The 16,157-nt window shown below is 34.4% G+C and overlaps 2 protein-coding genes across 6 annotated transcripts in view; one reads left to right on the top strand and one right to left on the bottom strand.

Annotated features, from left to right (window-relative positions):
- The window catches only part of LOC121422183 (myosin-10-like), a 72,504-nt gene extending 56,992 nt beyond the window's left edge, over positions 1-15,512 (top strand). For 2 of the 5 annotated variants that reach the window (XM_041617067.1, XM_041617066.1), the window contains 3 exons: positions 70-178; positions 4,953-5,125; positions 12,139-15,512. In XM_041617067.1, the coding sequence (XP_041473001.1) occupies positions 70-178; positions 4,953-5,125; positions 12,139-12,247 (391 nt within the window). In that variant the 3' untranslated portion in view covers positions 12,248-15,512. Of the gene's footprint in view, positions 1-69; positions 179-4,952; positions 5,126-9,237; positions 9,281-10,555; positions 10,570-12,138 lie in introns of all 5 variants that reach the window. The other 3 variants (XR_005971129.1, XM_041617068.1, XM_041617071.1) reach the window with 3 other exon arrangements.
- LOC121422184 lies at positions 620-4,863 on the bottom strand. The gene is made up of 3 exons (XM_041617072.1): positions 4,199-4,863; positions 3,374-3,663; positions 620-3,143 (listed from the first exon to the last, which is right to left on the bottom strand). Exons 1-3 carry the CDS (start codon positions 4,470-4,472, stop codon positions 1,860-1,862), a joined length of 1,848 nt encoding a protein of 615 aa, XP_041473006.1. The 5' UTR covers positions 4,473-4,863; the 3' UTR covers positions 620-1,859.
- Positions 15,513-16,157: the final 645 nt, after the last annotated feature.

Here is a 16,157-nt window from a genome sequence, read left to right as displayed (position 1 = left end):
CATTTGAATCTATTAAAGGGAGCAAGCTTAGCTCATCCGTTCTGTATGGGTATGTGTTATTTTCAATAGGGAACGCAACACAGCAGCTAAGATGGCTAAGAGAGCCGATAGGAAAGCCAAAGAGATGGCCATGGCTATTGAAGATGAACGCCGCCATGCTGAGCAGTACAAAGAACAGGTCAGTAGATGGCGCTGTTTCCATCCCTTCAAAATAGAGAGTGGTAACAGTGCGATTGGTCCATTCTTTCATAGACCATCAAATAGTCCCTTGAGTTTATCCATAGAGACAACTTTCCGGAGGCACCATTTTGCTGTATATGTCTTTGCACATTGTGACAAAGTAGTCTTTAAGTACATGTCCACTCTCACAATAAATCCATGTTTGTATGATACTTGTAAGAATGTTCTGAGGAAATTTGTACTCGGGTGAGCTTTTTCACCACTAGTGGATGGTGAAATGAAATATCAATAATTCAACATTTATAATTCAATGTTTTCCATGTGAATTTTTATGATATGATATCCAGAGTCCAAAGGAAATGCCACCCCCCAAAAAAAATTGTTGAACAAGATGGTTTTGAAAATTTGATCGATTTTAGAACTTCAGAATGAATTTAAGGTGATTTATATAGTTTGTGACAAATTTGTGCTTCAGTGCATTTTTTCAATATTTGATAGCATTTACCTCAGAAATTTTTTTATACATTCATAGTTATATTGTTAAGGTATAATTTCACGCGCACAAAAAGTAGCACAATTAACCCCTAATTTGCATATAAAGAAAAACATAAGAAAAAGGAAGTGGGCAAGATTTAAGGATAACTACTCATTAGATTCATTTGATATTTGGTATATTTATTCCATTTGAATGTATACATCAATCCATGAGAGCTTTTGATGAAAAAAGAAATTCTTTTATTTTTTATGATTTTTTCTTTTACTTTTGTTATTCTTTATTTTTCTGATCACACGTAATTATGTATTCGTTCATCAATAATTAAAAAAACAATAAGAGATTTAAAAAAACTTTTTAATAGACTTGTAGCACATATATCACTGATATTCCACACCAAATTTGGACACTCTACACCTTTTTCTTCATCCTCAATCTTAGGCCACAGTGTCACACCAACACACAAAATCACTATTCTGAGAAAACAAAGAAAACAAAAAGCTCATACTCACTGCATGTAGAACGCATGTATCAAACACCCCTATATCCATCTCTATGACAAAATAAGTACTTCAGAAAGCTGATATATGCAATATATACATATTTTATATTTACAAATGCAATGTTTACATACATATACAAATTTACAACAAAATATTTACATATTTACACATTTATGATAATTAACATTGATTAAAAAATATTGCACGAAATGGGAGGGTCCAGCAGCCAGCGTTAATATCTGATAATGCTACTGGACCCTCCTGAATATATGATGCTGGGGCAGTGTAAGTGATTATTAGACAGGCAGTGGCAGTGTCCTACCAATTGTCGTCATTAATTGCTACAAAAAAATAATAAAAAATAATAAATAATAAAAGAAAATAAATAAAAATAAAAAATAAAAGAAGATATTAAAATAATAAAAAACAAAAACATAAAAAATGAATGAAATACGTAATAAATGAATTCATAGATTAAGAATTAGAAATTAAAAGTAAAATCCAAATTCATATAAATAATACAAATCAAAATTGGACATTAGATATAACTATTAACAAATATTTACAACAGGAAAATAAATAATTATAAATTCATTCAATTTTCGCGTGCGCAGTAAGGGAATATGATCATGCGGGCGATATTTACACCTCAAAAATTCATGTACTATGACAATTCCCTTAGCTTAATAGCCACCCATCGAATACAACCCCCCTTCCCTTTCTTCATCAGCTTCATCCCTACTTTTCCTTAATGCCCTAAGTGCCTTCCTCCTTCTTTTACTGACCTCCCTTGCCCTAGTTCTTGCCCTCTTTATCCTATATTTATCTTTAATCTGCGCACAAATGGTAGTGTGAATTCCCATTTTGAGATTTAGTTTTTTGAAAATTCTGTAGCGACTAGACTCTGCGCCACAGTTGAACGCAAGAATTGCAAGGTTGACTGCAGTGCGAACAACACGTGGACCTCTCCACAGGTGTTTAGGACACCTTTTCCAGATGAGAGCATTGAAGCTCTCATTCTGGTTCTGGGTGATACCTGGGAGGCATCTCTCAAGGAGATCTGGATCACTGAGTCGCGTGAATGTAGGAAGTAGAAGCTCGAGAAACACGGGATCCAAGTGATTCTCATTCATCTTCTCTTTTCCTGTCTTTTTGTATTCACACCAACCATCTTCCGGACAATACTGATGGCGCACATCACTATCAGACAATGTGACTGAATGATAGAGAATAGCCAGTATTGCCCTGCGCATCTTCTCCACTGCCTCTTTCTTATCATTATCATTATCTAAAGCCTTCATATTAATTGTATTACTTCGAATTGTTGACCTATATAATTTACATAACCTACCAATTGACCCTGTATCTGCTGTCCCTCTTAGCCTACCCTTAGCCCGCCCTACCCCCTTCCCATCCTCTAACTTACCCTTGTTATCCTTCCTTACCTTATCAAGTGCCTTATACATTCTTTTACCCACATGCCCTACACAATCTAATTTATGTACTGTACATTCATCCCCATATATATCCTTAACTGCTTTGTATGCTGCACTGTCCCCATCACTTAACATATACTTATACCTTAATTTATATTTATCTTCAGATCTACCCCAAATTTTAACAGCCGCATCTACCTCCATTTTTCCACTACTCCCTTTATGAATCCCTAAGCAAACATCCTTATGACTAGCTTCCCACGCCTTATATTTATCACTACTTTTATCCCAGCCCTTCCTATACTCACATTGTTTACATGTTTTTGATAGTACCTCCGTATCCAAAACCTCCCCAGTATCTATTGAGATCACCACCCCCACCCCATGATTCGATGTGTGGCCACGCCTATGCCAAGTACCATCGTAGGACACTGCCACCTCCACAAAGTCATCCTCCTTTATTGATGGATCTTTATCCATGGCCCTCCTCCGTAGGCACTCTGCCGCCATCTTCATGTGCTCCTCAGATGCCTGGAAAATGAGAGTGAGAAAATGGATTTCATGAACACTTAGTCTTCAGTCAATTATAGGCTTCACTAAAAATGTTTTCAACACCGAGTTAATTTTTTTTGTATCATAGAAATGGATATCAACTATACATGATGCTCAACCATATAATTTTAGCTTTGGAGTACATATAAATGTAGGTTAATCATAGATTTTAGATAGTTATGATAAAGCGTGAATGAATAATGACTCACTTCTTGTGCTGCTTTTGACAATGCAGCCAGATGGCGTTCGTAAGATGGGGCTGTAACAGGTGGCGAAGTACCCAGGATTGATGTGAAGTCACATAGTCCCTCACGTGCTAGTCCCACTTCACTGGCTGCCAGCGTAGCTCTTCTGTTTATCTCAGCAGACTTCCCTGGCCCTTCACATGCATTCTCTGAGGTGCAAAATTCCTCCTCTTTACTGCAGATGGAACATCGTAGGACCAGGGTGCAACTCAGCCCCTCCCTCTTCGTTTGGTCCTCAAAAGGAATCAGATGCCCTATAGTAGAAAATATGGATTATGGAATAACTGTTAACTAAAATTAATCAAAGGCTGACCATTACATCTACAATTTTGAGAAAAATAGGATCAATATTAGTAAAATGATGATTTATATCGTTTAGACTTATTCTATATGCTATTGTATCTAATGTAGATTTTGTAAACCAAAACTTTCAGTTTACTTTTTTTATTACTTTTTTTAGAAAAAAAAATGGAATTCAGAATATACTCTTAGTACCCTAAATTAAAAAGCAAACCATTTCAGATCAATATATCAAGCTAGAGATATAGTTTGATAATGATTTTGCAAACAATGGTGAAATTTTAACCCAAAATTAGTCAGTCCTTTTATTATTTCTTACAATTAGGCTAGGCTTTACTTTATTCCATTTTTATTTTTTGCTGCCAGGCAGTCATGGCAGTAGTGCAGTGTCTGTACATTAAAATATTGCATTTTGAAATGGGTAATTAGTAAGAGCTACATTCATGAAATGTGAATTATCAAGAATAACAACCAATAAGAAGTACATACCTCCCTGGCACACGTGAGCCCTTTGCAAAGCAGAAGCAAGCTGTTTTCCACTGATCAGGTAAAATCCTTCAAGATCCCTACGTGAATCTGTACATGTGGGACCGCTTTGTAGATCTGGGCTTTCACTGGTTTTGTTGAGGGATAGCTTTCTTTCTGATGCTGTAATCACTTCCTCTTCCTCTTCTTCTCTATTTTCCAGCTTTTTCATGACATGGTATGGTGTTCCTCTGAAGAAATTCTTCTTTTTTACGTATTTTGGGGTTTTGCGAGGCATTTTGAGTCGAGTATCCACACACAGCCAAATCACACGAGTTTGAAGAAAAGTGATTATTTTGTCTCCACCTCTAGATGGCAGTATTGCACATGTATGAAACTAGTCTAGGAATTCAGACCTTGTTTTCCTCTTCATTTTGATGCCCTATTTGATAGGTTTTGCTTAACAATTTTATTTTTAATGAATTTTCAAAGAAAATAATGCGATTTTCGTGTGAAGGGAGCGCCAAAAGGTTATTCAATACCGTGTTATCCTTGACTTTGAACTTGAATTTAACATATTTCTAGTGATTTGTTTGACATAAAAATTTAGATTATGGTATTTCAGATATCCCTTCTTCTAATGATCCAAAAATTAAAAAAATTATTTTTTGGTCAAAATTGTCCCAGATTACTATTTATACCCCCTTAATAATTATTTGTAGATGCCACCTAATGGATTGGTTACGATAAGTCGAAACTGTGAAATATTTGATTGTAGTTGGACAAGAGCAATTCCCGGTTAAAAACCTTGAAGCGCCAGCTGGATGAAACTGAAGAGGAAGTCACCAGGCTTAATGCCGCCAAGCGCAGGATCCAGCGTGAATTGGACGAGCAGACGGAGGCCAACGAAGCCCTACAGAGGGAGACTCAGCAGTATAGGAACAGATTACGGTAAGTTCACCAGGTCTGTCAAAAAAAAAAAAACAGAATGGCTTCTTCACTGGAAATGCATGCTGCATTAGTGTCTCAGGCCTGAACAAAATATTTGGTTTATTAGGGGATCATTAGGTTTACGATTACTATTAACATCCTAATATGGTTACTCCCAAAGAAACCTTGATTTTGATTGGCTGGGGAGATCTGTAACCATGGTAGGTACTATAAGCATAAATTGTTTTGAAATGGGCCCCCAAAGTTTGTTTTTCCTCACGTGGATGGTAGTTATTTGCATGGTAAAGGGAAGTACACAAACAATAATTTTGTCTCTGAAATGTGTTGTGAATGGCATTTCACTAGAAAAGAATGGATGTTGATTTGACGAAAGGTTTGTTACTAAAACTCATTCTTGACAAGCGGTCATGCTACCAGTGTTGGGATTCAACTGTATCCTTGCATTAGAATGCTGTAGTCCATCACAGCTGATGTTGCACGTTCTGAACTTTGGATAAGGAGTTTTGGAAAGGTTAAGAAAAGAGTGCATGCCTCACGAGTGTCCATTTGGATAAGTTTATGTAGAACTTAGCAAGATTCCTGTTGATGGCATAGTCCAAGTCAATATATGAATCACACGAACATGGTTGGTGGTATTCTGCTTTTGTTCCTTTTTATTTATTTTTTTGTTAATTCTTAATTTTGTATCCATATTACTTTTCAGCAATTGATTGATTTGAATATGTCGTGCATGAATGTGTGGACTACTGGACTAACTAACATATTTTTTTTTAAATTGCAATTACTGGTCAGAAGAGAATCACAAGGTCCTACATGTGGTTGATGTACTATACTTTAAAGCCTGTGTATAGCTTTGGTAAAGGGTCAATAATATGATTGATAATCGAATATCATCTAATATGACAGTCTCTTCTCTGAGAAAATTTCAAATATTCAAATCTTGGATATATAGCGCCCTCTCTCGGCGATGCTTGTTTTAAATTAAAAAAAATTGGCATTCAAGCACTTATCTTATAAATTTAGTGATTAGATATCCAAAAGTTACAGACAAAGAACATATCTTGAAAGTTTAAGCCCATTCCATGATTTGGAATAGGATTTAATTGAAAGACCAAAACACACAGATATTTTAATTTGATCGGGTGACCCAATCAAGTTAACTTTCCATGGAAAATCGCAAAATTTGTCCTGTAAAACACATTTTCATTTCATATCCTCCACATCATAAATGTTATAGGGCATATCCATTCATATTAGCTTGCAATGAATTGGAATAGTGATAGGTGCATTTTGGTGGATTTACCAAAACTACACACAAGCTTTAAATTTCAACTATAGGGATGCCCCCAGGGAGTAAACATTAATTTTTTTAATGAATTAAAAAAAAAGTTAATGAATTAAATAAAAATGGGTCAATTAACATTTCATTTCAGGAAGATTTAAGGTCTTTTTCAAACCAAGGAAAGACTGACTGCACTGCAAAGTGCATGTCATTTTTTTAGCTCTTTGTAATATTTTTATTTGAAAGCAAGTCTGAAGCTTTGGTAAATGGCCACTATTGTGAATTATATATATTTTTTTTTATCATTCAAATTTTACAAATATGTAGTGGTCATTTATTTTTTTTTTACCATCAAATTTGGTAAATATGTTTCTAGTGCCCTCTCATGTTATTTTGATTTTTCTTTTAAAATGGCCATTCCAGCACCATTCGCACAAAGTAAGTGATTGAATATCAGAAACCTACAAGCAAGCCATTCCATGCTATAGAAGTGGTTTTGTATAAAAATGAAAATTCTCGTGTTATTTTGATTGGGCACCCGATCAAACAAAATTTTCATGTAAAATCACAAATTCATGCATATTTGTATTTCATATCCTTGACATCATGTCTGTTTTAGGGAACACACATTCCTCTAGTCTTGTAATGAATTGGAACTGTAGTAGTTGCGTTTGGGAGATATTTACCAAAGCTAAAGATGGGCTTTAATACCTCGGGGTGGAGGGCCCAAATTTTAAAGTTAATGAAGAATAGTATATCACAGAATAATTGGCAGTGATCGTGCAGTGAATTGTTTCCATGGGTTTTTAGATGAAAATTGAAAAAAATGAAATAATGTGTAAAAGTCGTTTTTAAAAAAGGCCTTCATTTTTATGAAAAGTTCTCTAATGATGCTTAAGCACTATCGTTATCGCAAGAGTGAGCAATTTAGAGTTTGGGATTTTTGTATTAGTTTATATCTATGTTTTCCTTTTTTGCATCCATTCTTACTCACCGATTCTCCTCATGATTTCACTCCTGGCAGCACCGTTTCTTTTTCCCTGTATGCACATACTCATTCACTGCACTCCTTTAAATCCGGTGCCATTGTGGCCCCTTGTAAGTCCACCATTAACCAAATTTTTACAACCCAATATAATCCTTGAAAGACTATAGCTACCATTGTCCCTTTCCCTCGAGATAGTCTCCAGATAACCGTGGGTGGGTGTTGCGTAAAGGTGTTTGAGAGTTACAGTTGACTCTATGCACGACTGGTGATCCTTTCTTGCGCTAAATGATGTATACCTTTGTAGCTGAGTTAGCACCTAAGAACAGGTGGATGTTTCATAAAGCTGTTTGTAAGTTAAGAGCGACTTTAAGAACGACTGGTGATCTTTTCTTGTGGTAAATGGTACATCCATTGGCTATGGTTTAGCGCGTAAGAAAGGATGACCAGTCATTCTTAAAGTCGCTCTTAAGAACAGCTTTAAGAAACGGTTCCCAGGTTCCAGTCACGTATAAAGTCATTCATAACTTGATAAAGAGCTTTATGAAACATCCACCGGGTCCCATTGCATCAAAGTTACCGTTATAGTAACTTTACCATCCAATGGTAACTACCATGGTAACAATGGTCAGCAGCCAATCAGAATCAAGGATTCCATGGAAGTTACCATTGAATGGCAAGGTTACTTTAGTAAGAACTTTTATGCAACAGGGCCCTTGTCAATCACACACCTTCACAATTAATGCTTCCCATATCCATTCCTGAGCGTATAATGCGGAGAGATGCCACATGAAGGTTCCTCAAATCTGCCCAAATCCACATTTCATGTCAATAACCATTCTGCCCTGATTAAAGCTTTGTTAGAACCAAACAATCTGGAAACAGTCATTTTTCTCTAGGTTCATAGATATTCAAGGGATCCTTTTTTTGTGAATAGGGAATACATTGACAATTATCACCACCCCCCCCCCCCTCCAGAAATTACTTGTACCAGTGTTAGGTTACCACTACCACCATCACCAAACTATCAAATGATGTTTAACTCATCTGCACCATACATACCTCACTCCTTTTCAAAACTACACAATCAATTCTTATCAAATGTTGGATGTATCATGTGTCCATTTCCCTCCTCTCTCATTTATTAATTAAAGTCCATATAAGACATACAACACTTGATGAATGGTGACTACATTGGCAATCAGCATAGGAAGTAAATGTCGGCGACGGATGATTTCACCCCCTCTGCAGCCCAAATTGCCCCTAAAATTCACAAAATTGAATGTTTCGGACTAACATCTTTTCTAAAGTCACCCCAAGAGCTGCCTCAGTGTTCAGACAAGTTTAGAAAATCAGCTTTCTACATCCAGCAGAATAATGATAAAATGCTTTTTACAGCATAATTGTGTGTTCCACAAAAAGTTGCCCTTGGTATCACAGAAATAGCGCCTAAAACTGAGCGATTGCCCCAATGTGGGAGGGAAAAAAATTAGTCCCTGGATATAACATTTTTTTTCCCTACCCAGTAGGCTATTATGATCCTAAGGAAATTCCAGTGCCTGGGTTCTCCACCATCAACCAAACACACTATCAAAATGATATTAAACTCATCTCCAACCAGGGTTGTAATAGAGTCATTACTCATTCCTATAGACATTTGTACAGTGACTTGACTGACTCGATTCTACTTGAACCCTAAAATGTCTCGACCTAAAACTTGTGACTCGTTAACAACCCTGTCTCCACTGTACACCTATCATTTCTTTTCAAACAACACCAACCAATAACATTACTCGAGTGTTAATGTCTCTTGTCTTCTCTGCCCTCGTGTCTCATTTATTAAAGACCATAAGACAATAAAACAGCAGTGCTGTCTCTCAGTCGACTGGTAAGCTTTCTCTTCTTTTCACCCAAAGCAAGCTCTTTTTTTTTCTAAAGATGTAATCACCGTCCAGGAAATTATCTGTATTATCGAAATACTTAAATCAAAAGCACCCTGGGCTGTTTCATCTGCCTCATTTTCTTTTCCTCAGCATTTTTTTTGTCTTACTTTTAATACCTTCTTGGTTCTGCAAGTTGCATGCATGGTGTGGTATCCTCCCAACAACCTTCACTGTACCCTACCATTAAAGTCTAATTTCATGTTTGCTATGTTAAGATATTGTTTGAAACCTGGCTTTAACTGCACACAAAGTTGTATGCTTGCTACAGAATATACATGTATATCCTCCGTTTGGGTATTACATAAAGCTGTTTGTACAGTAATGCTTGACTATATTTTATACCACACTTAAATATTAAGAGTTACTCGTCTGCAGGCTTTTGCCCGTTTTGAGCCTGAGATAACTTCCCATTTCCAGCCTTTCAGGCTTTATATTTTACATAAGTGTTTGGAATTTAAGGTGTTCTGTGGGATTTTATTTTTTTTTTTTGCCCAGTTAACCATTAATACTCAGTTCTAGAATGTGACCTCATTGTATTTTGTTTTTGAAGAAAAAAATTCCCTTTTCCCCCACCTTTTTGATTGTGGCAACTACAATACCTGGTACTGATAAAGTGTGTTTAAGCAATGTCAGTTTAGATTTAAGTAATATGATCACACACTTAGCTTGCTTCATTCTTTAATTATGATGTCATGCATATCTATACACACAGCTTTAAGAACCACTCCAGGTTATTAGATTGCAAGGGGCTGAATATACGTAGAAGATGTAATGAGATGTGGAGTTTTTATGAAGAGATTGTTGTGATTATCCCATCTTAATTGCGGAATGAATGCTCGTTTGTAATGCTACAGTAACAGCAACAAAACGGACTCCAGATTTGAAATAATGTAACAGCTTTATTTGGTCTGAAGTTGGTTTTGTTCATGCAACTGATGCGTAATAGCCATGCCATGTTTTTTCCGCAGATATGTGTTGGACATTGTTAATACAAGTTTATCACAGCATGGCCTGTACACTGTACATTCATGTGGTTATTAAAAATAAAATCAATGTGTCTGACAATTTATGCTTGCATTGGAAAAATGTTTTTAGGAATCCCTGTTCGATATGGAACAGAGTTTGTACTGTCGGTTGCAAGTGGAAGATATCTATATAATGCATTTCTTTAATGTTTTTATTATCTGGTTCTGATTTTTTCCCTCCGAAAATCATTTTAGAGGTGTCAAGAAAGGTAGCAGTAATTTTCTCTCTTCTATTTTTTTTGCTTTGTAATGCAGGAATATTATTTTTTTTATTTTGAGTTAATTCATCTTGCAATTTTGACTTGGTTCAATTTAAGTTTGAAGATCGATCATGCCATTCTACACCATTTATACATGTAGGATTAATCTCTGCATTTTTACTTTTAACTTTAATTTTACAGTTTAACATTTCATCCGCATACAATAATAATTACACACTCTCAATTTCAAACTAGTTATGCCTGTTATTTATTTGAATCATAGTTAAATGTGTCATATTAATGGTGGCCACACTAAGGTGGAAATTTTCTTTCAGAAAGTACTTGAATTCTTAGCCACTCTTGAACTACAAATATTTGTTATGAATTTCTTCTGCATGTAGAAATTTTGAATACATGTATGTTATTTATAATTTATCATTTAAACATCTAGATAAGGTTATGTATTTATTTCAACTCATGCCTGATATTTATAACATGATAACTTACATAATTTGTCTTCAATTTTCTTAAATTTAAAAAACTCAGACAAAACTTTTGGTCAGTTTCTGAGTAGATGGGAGTATATAGTGGAATATTATTGATCAGAATGGAGCTTAAACACTACCTTCAACTAAATCATAAAATTACCAGCACATACATTGTAATCAGAATAATGCCCATAATAACTGATATTATCAATGTATTGGGCCAGTTTACCCAGCTTTTTCAAATGAGTAGTGTTGCTTCAAAAGAAAATAAATCAGATGTAATTTCCAAAATTAGAAAACTTATTTTACTATTCAATTAATATATATATTATTATTCATGGGTATATTTAAAGCTTATTTTTCATTATTTCAAAATTCATAAGGCGTGCTCTGTTGATATTTTTTCATCAATATTGGGTACTATAAACTAAGATAGCCATCAAAACAATTGCGGAACCATTTTGAGAGTGCTACTAATTTTAGGATTATTATTATTTATAGATTTAAGAAACCCAAACCAATTTTATAAGACAAACACCATTTTTATTATAACCAGATGCATCAGATATACATTATATGGCTATGTGCACTGCTGCTAATTCATACTTAACATATTCACCTGTTCAATTGAATAATTTTACAATATTTTTTACATACATATTAATGGCACTTGCAATTTTTAGAATATTAATTTCCAAGAATCAAAGTATTGTTTAAGAGGAAAATAAACAGTGCAGATTAATGGAATATATTTTCTTTTCATTGGTCATCCACAATTTTCTTGAATTTCTTACAGCGTATTACATAGGACATATTTCTTCATTAAAGCTACAGTGCAGTTTACAAATCTTATTTCATTTTTTTTTAAAGAGAAAGAAAACCCCTCCTAACACTATTTTATGTCTTTATTACTTACAAAGGCAAAGGAAATAAAGAAGAGAAAAACATTTTTATTCAAAGAAATTGTTGAACAGACTTCATATCTAGCATTGTATCAATCTTGTGTCATGCCTTAATTTTATCTTCTTCTTCTCCCCCCCCCTTCCTCTTGATTTTCTCCTCCTCCATGTTCTCCCTGTTCATATTACAGAGGAGGGTCCTCGCGACTCGTAGGCAGATCCAACAGATCACACAGGAGCGCCGCAGCGGATAGTGACGATAGGATTGATGGCACTGGATCGGATGAAGTCCAAGAGTAGCAACTTTCCTTTACATCTACCCAAAAATCATTTCCAAAGCTCTAAACCAATATTCTATTTGTGCTTTGTAACTAAAGCCTTTGTTTCTAAGATATTACGGTATAATTGAATACTCATTTCTGGGTTTATCGGGTGATTTGTCTTTGGTCAATGAATCTAATTTTTTTATATCACTTATTTGAATGGTCAGTGGGAACGAGAATATTTTCCCTGGACAGGTTCTTGTACATGTATAAACAATATGTATATTATAATTTTTTTTACATGTTTGTGGTGTATGCGTTATATCCTTATTGCTGTAGAAATTTACCAAAGTGATTTATCTAATGGGATTCAAAATCACGAAAGAATTAATGTATTATAATGATTTGGGATTGGGTGATTTTCCATGTGTCCTGTTAGGGAATTTTCATTGATTTGATTCACCTAAAAAAAAATTAATAATTGCATTTGATTAGAGAAGCTCTTTGTTAACTGAGCCACATTTTTTTCTGTTTTTTTTTTCTACATTTGTTAACCTCTGTTGTATTTATGTCACAACAGGTCAAACCTTTTTTCTACAAATTGTAGCCAACTTTGAATCTAGATTTACTATGGAAATGATTTGTCTGAGATTCTGTCTTGGAATAATTTCCTCTGCTCTTTATTGAAAAACAAGTAAAAGGATACCAAATCATTTTACCCGACTCCTATTTGGTCTAATGTAAGAATTTTGAATTGATTACGTAGTGATTAATACATTATTTTCACAGGAAATTTTGTGTTGTATAATTAGAATATGTATGATTTAACTTTCAAACTTAAAAAAGTTCAGTGTCATTTGAAATGATCAGAATAGTGTCAATTTCTAGAATATCAATATAAGTGCCATCTTTATCAAGAAGGGCATATTTTTGCATTGTAGATTTGAGGAAGGAATGTTTATTAGTCCCTATGTTTGAGTTCCATTACCAGGTATTGGTGGCTCCTGTATGAACGGTCAATGGCATAATTATAAACATTTTTTTTCAGCTTAAATTTCGTGCGTGAGGAAAGAAAAATAAATGAAGTGTACAGCAATAGTCTTTCTTACCATCAATATATTTCTCAATATGAATTCGAAGGAGTACAGTCATCCTATAAAATTGGTGATACAGAAATGACTTGGATCCCGTCATTGCAAAGAGCAAAGACTTATGATATACGTGATTACATGTTTGTGTATGCAAGCCTTAACATATATATATTTCTGAAAGATTAAAGCTCAAGAGCATTTTTTTTGTAATATTTGGGTAGCGTTGCTGTATGTAGACTACATTAATTATGGTTTTTGCGGCAGCTAAATGAAAAAAAAATTGAGTCTAGACCAGTGCTTCCCTTGTTTAATATAATTTGTATTTAGTGGTTTTATATCAATTTATTCCTAATGCTTAGCATGATTTGCAATTTATTATTAGAGTAGAAAAATTGCATACGGTTATGAAACAATTTGTTTTGCTTTCAAGGTATTTTGGGATGGTAAAGAAGAGTTGAGAGTTATTAAAAATTGTAGATATCTGTCAGAGAATTAGAATGGTAACAGTATATTTTCAGATTATTAGGCCACGCCTGTCTATTGAAAAGAATGACCAATGGAAAGGTCATTTTCAAGCTTTCATGTTTTTGTCTGTTTTCTTTCCTGGTAGAATGGAGAAAGAAATAAAAATATTACTTTGATTTTTCTCTGCCCCGACATGCTTGTAAAAAAGGGTGCCCTTATTCACAGGTAATCTATATACATACATTATAAATCCATGTTATCTTTAAACAAATATTTCTTGCTTATTGAAAAAAAGAAGATATGTGATGTTTTATTTCTATGTTATTGGTTTAATTATAGAGTACTAACAAATTTGTGGATGAAAAAGTAAGGATGTCATTTATATTTGCGCAATAAGTTAAGTAATTATGATAGAAAAAAAGACAAATTCCCATGCTGATTTATAGAGATATTAAGAAATGAATGGTTTCCTCTCTTTTTTCTTAATTGAAATGAGAAGTGAAGTATGGGATTTAAATCTGATGCATGTTGGGTAGAGATAGATTCAAGAGATTCATAAATATAGGTTTTTTTTTTAAAGCCTCGAGTTTGATTCATTCCAGATGATAAGAAAGCAGAAAAGATGTTGGTTGATGAGAGTAGTCTTAGTTACTTCACCGCCATTCCGTAGGGGTGAAAACAAAGGGCTTGAATAAATGTTTCTTTTGCAGTTTAGCCTTCGTATTGAAATGCAGGGGCTTTTGAAATGTCAGCGTTGTCTATTAAAGAGGAGAAGCAGATACCGCATATGGTGCGAGTTGACGTTGTAATGGGTGTTTGGCATATGATGTGGTATGACGTCTATATTGTTTATATTAATGAAATTTAATGTTTATTGATGACAGAGGGGAATTAATTTTCAAATAATGAGATATTTTGATGAAATGATACTAGTATTAAAGTGCTGGCAAAGAGTTTGAATTGGGTTGATAAGGTGTTCTCATGCAATTGCAGTAGAATGAGTAATGAAGGGGATGACTGGTTAACATCTTCATTTTTTGATACATTTTGGTAATTGTCTCTGATTTTAATTAATCATGATATCATCTGCTTGTTTATGTATCTCAAATGATTTTCTTTTCTAATATTTAGAATCATTCTGGTGTTGATGGGATGTGATATGACGCATATTGTTTGAAGTGATTTTTTTTTTACATGCCACCTTGACATACGCAGGCTTTGTAAATCAACCTATATGAGGGAAGAAACGTCCCGGCTCTCATTGTAGAAGCTCCGGTGTAACACTGGCATTTTTTTTCCTAATTTATAGTTATGCATATACAGTTGGTTAACCCATTATTCTAGTATGCTACAGTGATTTTTTTTCTGTTTTAGTCATGTATTTGTACATTATATGCTTTTGAGGTAAAAATGCTATAATACAGACCAATAGAAAATATAATGTAGACAATTTTGATATTGTACTTGTATAATTATGATAGGGTGAGAAAGCAACAATAACCTTTTGAAATTAACATTTCTTTTTTACCCAGAAATTTAAAAAGGATGAAAAGGATATGAAACCTACATTATTGAAGGAGCATTTATTTTCTGAGAACTATTCAATTTATACCAAACCCCCAAAATATCACCAATCTTACATGCCCAATTTTGTTTGGAATTATGGAACTTCTCATGTAGTTAATGACAATATTGTTCATCCCTGGGAATCGGGGTTGTAATAAATCTAAGAGATGTATAATCAAATATCGCTTTTATTTTGATGATTTGATGTTTTTATTTTGTGTGTGTGTGCACTGTGGAATCCATTGAAAAGATGTTCATTCGACTGACCAGCCAAAGGGCTTCTGGGGCCCTTAACATGAAACCTGGCAATAAGCCAGTTCACGGTTAGCTCATGGTCAACTTTTCTCAAATGACCTTTGTGATTTTTCATTAGGATAAGCACTTTCATTTTCAAATTTAGATGTTGCATAAGCTTTACCAGTAGAGTATTCAAATTCTGAGAACAAAAGGCATTGTATAGACCAGGTGACTAAAATAGTACATCAGGGATAAAGTTTGGAAATCTGTTTTATTGTCTGCCTTTGACACATTTGACTATTGTTAAGGCTACTGTCAAATACCTGTGATTATGAAGGCTCTATTTAATACTCTTCAGCTTGGATGTGATAAAATGAATATTTTGAAAGGAATACATGAATAATCATCAAATCACAAATGCCTTTGTCAGTGAATTTGAAAGCCACCTTCATGGATTATCTCAAATGCCTTTTTTCTGCTCGTGCGCAGTTTACAACCGTGAACAGGCTTATTGAGTGGGGCTCATATTGTTATTATATTCAATTAGTCACAGACATACATGTAAGCCCCAAGATCAGTCATGAAGCG

The sequence above is a fragment of the Lytechinus variegatus genome, chromosome 10 (assembly GCF_018143015.1).
Source record: "Lytechinus variegatus isolate NC3 chromosome 10, Lvar_3.0, whole genome shotgun sequence".
NCBI lineage: Eukaryota > Metazoa > Echinodermata > Echinoidea > Temnopleuroida > Toxopneustidae > Lytechinus > Lytechinus variegatus.
This window is presented reverse-complemented; position numbering and strand designations above follow the sequence as displayed.